Source organism: Rhincodon typus, chromosome 2 (genome assembly GCF_021869965.1).
Source record: "Rhincodon typus isolate 14 chromosome 2, sRhiTyp1.1, whole genome shotgun sequence".
Taxonomy (NCBI): domain Eukaryota; kingdom Metazoa; phylum Chordata; class Chondrichthyes; order Orectolobiformes; family Rhincodontidae; genus Rhincodon; species Rhincodon typus.
In genome coordinates this window covers 139,959,296-139,964,073 of record NC_063333.1, presented here as the reverse complement: position 1 = coordinate 139,964,073, position 4,778 = coordinate 139,959,296, and the positions used below count along the sequence as shown (strand labels likewise).

General features: G+C 38.9%; 1 protein-coding gene and 1 long non-coding RNA gene across 4 annotated transcripts in view; one reads left to right on the top strand and one right to left on the bottom strand.

Moving 5' to 3' along the window:
* rreb1a (ras responsive element binding protein 1a) overlaps positions 1-618 on the bottom strand; it is a 229,577-nt gene extending 228,959 nt beyond the window's left edge. Inside the window, exon 1 of one of the 3 annotated variants that reach the window (XM_048609761.1) lies at positions 205-618. In XM_048609761.1, coding sequence (XP_048465718.1) covers positions 205-244 — 40 coding nt within the window. In that variant the 5' untranslated portion in view covers positions 245-618. The remainder of the gene's footprint in view (positions 1-204) is intronic. The other 2 variants (XM_048609754.1, XM_048609767.1) reach the window with 2 other exon arrangements.
* On the top strand, positions 570-2,276 carry LOC125485697. Its single transcript, XR_007264403.1, has 2 exons — positions 570-814; positions 1,090-2,276. It is a non-coding gene; the product is annotated as an uncharacterized LOC125485697 (long non-coding RNA).
* The last annotated feature ends 2,502 nt before the right edge of the window (positions 2,277-4,778 follow it).

Below are 4,778 nucleotides of genomic sequence, written 5' to 3'. Positions count from 1 at the left end.
GGTGATACTGACCCTCACATACACACACAGGGTGATACTGACCCTCACACACACACAGAGTGATACTGACCCTCACACACACACACAGAGAGTGATACTGACCCTCACACACACACAGGGTGATACTGACCCTCACACACAGGGTGATACTGACCCTCACACACACACACACAGAGCAGTGTGAAAAGCGTAGGCTTTACTTACTGTGTACTTTGTTGGGGTTGGGTTGTTTGCGGCGGGACATGTTGCTGCTGGGATCTGCTACTGATGCTGATGGCAGAGCCGCCTGGAGTTGGAGGGGGGGGGGGGGGGGGGGGCACTGAGAGAGAGAGAGAGAAAAAAAAACTTTTTGTGTTGTTTCTAAAGTTTGTTCCGGAAAGAAATCAAAATGGCGTTAGTGTGGATGTGGATAGGCAACTCACCTCCCTCCTCCTCCTCCTCTTCTTCTTCTTCTTCTTCTTCCTGGAATCAGACAGATAGGAGGGAGGGAGAGAGAGAGAGAGAGGAAAGAGAGGGTTAGCTGCTGCGGGCTTCTCTCGCCTTCTCTCTCTCTCTCTCTAAGTCTCTAAACCTGATAAGTAAACTCATCACGTGGGACTCTCTCTCTCTCTCTCTCTCTGGTCTCCTAGGGACGGACTCTATAGCCTTTGGTTTTCTGTGTGTGTGTGTGTGTAATAAACACAAGCATCAGCATCATCTACACAGGAGGGGTCTCTCTAGAGCAACTCAACACAAGGAGGAGGGAGAGAGAGAGAGACATTTGGGGTGGTGGGGGGAAGAGAACAAGGTTAGAGAGAAAGAGGAACCTGTGCAGGTACCAATCCAACTTCATCCTCCGTCTAACTCCCTTTTCCCAGCGCCTGGGACTCCTAGGTTCCACCAGGGGGAAATCAAGTAAAACTCTGAACTAAAATACACAAGTCTTTTAGATCTGAAAACAGTGCATGGGTTTCTTTCTAGAATAGCATCGATCTCTTCCCCACCCCTCCTCGCATCAGTCCTTCTGCTCAATGGACTATGGACGGCAGTTTTTTGTGGGTACCGAGTGTTTTTATTGTGGATATAAAGTTCTCTCTCTGTCTCTCTCAGGAAAGCTGCATCGCTCATATTTCAGCCGCTGTTCTGGAAAAGGGGAGTTTTTTTTTGCAGACCGTCTTTCACAATCGTCGCTTCTGTGGACTGGTATCTTCTTGGCCAAACGTTTAATTCTGGAGCTTTTTTTCTTGTCCGTCCTGCCATCGGGAACTTGTACTTTTGCAAACTGTCCTTGATTTTCGAAATAAAAATGCAGAAGTTAATCTCAGCAATTTGCAGATGAGGGAGCAGGTTTTGTAATCCCATCAAAACTGATACTGAAAGCATCTCGTTGTACCAGCGATGTCTGCGCGCTGCAAAAAAATAAATAATTTAAAAGTTCGTAAGTTTTTATTTAAACTTCCAGTTTTCGTTATTTGATAATTTGCCTGGAAGTAGTGCCTCCTTTTTTTTAATCGTGATATTGAATATGTGAATTACACTGGCTTTTCCATGCTTCCACATTTCCTTGCGAGCAACTATTGTCAAACTGACGCCAGTGCTTTTCCTCTGCACTGTCTTCCATAGATTGCAGTTTCAAAACTCAAGTTATGTGGAAGTGGCTTTCTGTAATACCAACGTTGCAGCATAAATACATATGGATTCTAATTGACTAGTACAAAATGGATCCCTTTACTATTGACATCTGAGAGTATCTTTTAACCAGAAACTGTGGGTGAAATGCAGTCACCTAAGTTGCACTCAACTTTGTGTACAGTTTAAGATTTATGAAGTAACACTTGTTGCATTTATGTTCCCCCGCCCAATATATACCTCAAAGAGAGAAAAGAATACTTATTTACAGTCTTAAAGTGTAAAGACAATTTATCTGATCCATGCCTCTGTTTCTAGTTTTTGGATGTAGTTAGCCATGCTTGTTCAGCCTGTCCTGAAAAAATAAAACTTCTTTACTAATTATCACAAGTAGTTAACCCTTTATAGTGATATTTCTGCATTGTTGTATTAGTTTTTTGTTCATTACAAAGTACTGTAAGTTAAAAAAAACTGATTCAATTTTTAATTGTAATCATTTTCTGGGTTTAGGAAAGGTGGCAATGCCTTATGAAGTTTAAAATATCTTTTAGCATTCATGTCTCATGGATGGAAAATGGCATCAGTGTAAATCTGTATAATGGAAGCTCTACACCATCTACAAAATGTACCTTTAATGAGTTGACTTATTAAAATAATGGCAAAACTTTTATTCTCTCTGCAGTTCTATTTACACCTGTTTACTACCATCAACCTGTATCCAGCTTTTAACATCATGATCAAAGCAGAATAAGCTTAGTGTTTAGGCTTTACTGCTACTTATTTTTTCATTTTTGTAGCCAATACATTCGCATACATGTGTATGCTGTTCTGTAAACAAAGAACAGGTACAGTTCTACAAGGAGTTTAACAATTGCAGTTAAAAGGTTAACAAAAAACATCATTAAACAACAGAAATTAAGTTCAAAAAAGAGAGTTCAGGGCAGATGAACTGCAATGATATTTTTTAAGGACAAGATGTCAGAATGGAGGAGTGTAAAAGTACCATCCACATATGTTAAAATAATAATTCATAATTAGTTTTCCACTCACTAAAATGTTGCTGACTGGTGCCATAGTCAATGCAAGTTCTTGCTAATCTGATATAATTACAATTAGTAAGAGTCTTCTATTTGATGAATGATGTAAAAAAAGATGGCCATAAAGAACAGACAAAAGGTTCACGGTCTACATAAATCAATGTTACTAATTATTCTTAGAGTACAAGTTCCCTGTAATTCCAAGTCAAGTTTGTTGGTGATTATTCATTTATCAGTGTGAGCCACATCAGTAGAATATTATACCTGCTGCAATTTTGTGTTTACAGAATGTTGCACACTCAGATCTTGTCTTCACAGTTTTAACGACAATGGCATTGCTGGACTTTCCTAGAAGTGGTGTGTGCATTTTGCTTTGAGTGTTGTGCCCACACTGTCCAGTTATAAAATGTGAACTGCATGCCATGGGTTTTTTGATCGCACTATGATTTTTTTTCAAGAACAAATTAGGAAAGTGCTTAATAAGGCAAGGCCAGACAAAAAAAATTGTTACACTGTCTTTTATTTTACCACTTGCCTTCAAATAACATGAATTAATCAATACAATGGGGTAGAGTTTCCACTTTGAGTACAGTTGGGAAATTGTGCCCAAAATGCACTTAAAATTGTGCTCAGTGGTTTGCAATTCAAGTTTCTGCTAAAATTTATAACCATAAATGCAAATGTAAAATTCCAATTCAAAATGCAAATCTAAAATGAGCCATACAATTGGCAAATAAATAAAACTTAATTGTTTTTCTATTGAAATGTATTCATTGATGTACTTAAGAATGGTAGCCTGGTATACTTTTATTAATACAATTGGAAGTTTGCATATCACTAAAATTGAGCATGGGTAATATTGGGGTTCATTGTCTACCTGTGAGTGAATGTAATTTTAAAAGAAACATATTGTACCTGATCATTTAATAATTCCAGTAGTGTAATCTAGTCAATTTCTTACTAAATCATAGAATCCTAATTTTGTATCATTGGCAGATTTTGAAATTGCGGCTTGTATACCAAGATTTAGGCCATATAAAAGATTGAGGGCCCCAATACAGACTGACTCCTGGCGATCTCCACTACAAATCTTCTTCTGACCTTTAAAACCTCTATTAACCAGTACTCCGTCTTTTGTCACGCTGCTAATTTTGCACCCCTGCTCCTATTGTCCCTTTCTTTCATATGAAAATCTGCACGCAAGAAAATGAACACAACTGGCAAAGTGTTTCTGAACCATAACAGTCAAAAACTCATCTTTTTGCCCTGGGACACGACTAGTTTTGTAAGCAGGTTGTGATCTGAGTGAAGTGAATCTTGGACAAGTATCCAAGATCACAGGGAAAAAAACAAGTGAGAGTAGTTTTGCCTGCAAATCACTTAAATGCAAATTTGCCCAATCTTTTGCCCTGGTTTGGCTGGATTCCAGTGATGTGACTGGTCAAAACTCAATTACACAGTGCAATCTTGCATCAGTGGATCCCTCTTATTTGAGTCTAGTAATTGATTAAACACCCTTTGTGGTAGGAAACTGAGCAATGGTCAATGTGTATTTTCCAGTCTGGAGGAAAGTTTGTAGTGGAGAGGTCAGTACTGGGAGCCTTGATTTACCTGATTTATTTTAATGATCTCAAGCTTGGTACGCATGGGACAATTTCAAAGTTTGCAGATGACACAAAACTTGGAAGCATTGTAAACAGTGATCGGGTCTGTGTGGAAACCAGAATGATATGGACACGTTGGTGGAGTGGGCAGATAGGTGGCAGAGAAGTGTGAGGTGATGCATTTAAGTCAGAAGAACATTGAAAGACAATATAAAACAGGAGATACAATTCTAAGGAGGACCTGGGTGTCTTTGTGCACAGGTCATTGAAAGTAGCAGGACAGGTAGAGAGAGCAGTGAGTAAAACATACAGTATCCTCAGCTTTATTAATAAGTATATAGAATACAAGAGCAAGGAGATGATGTTGAACTTTGTTTAAGACATTTGTTAGACCTCAGCTGGAGTATTGTGTACAGTTGATTGTGTCATGTTATAGGAAGTACACATTGGAGAGAGTGCAGATTTGATTTACTAGAATGGTTCCAGGGATGAGGGACTTTAGTTATGAAGATAGGTTCAAGAAACTGGT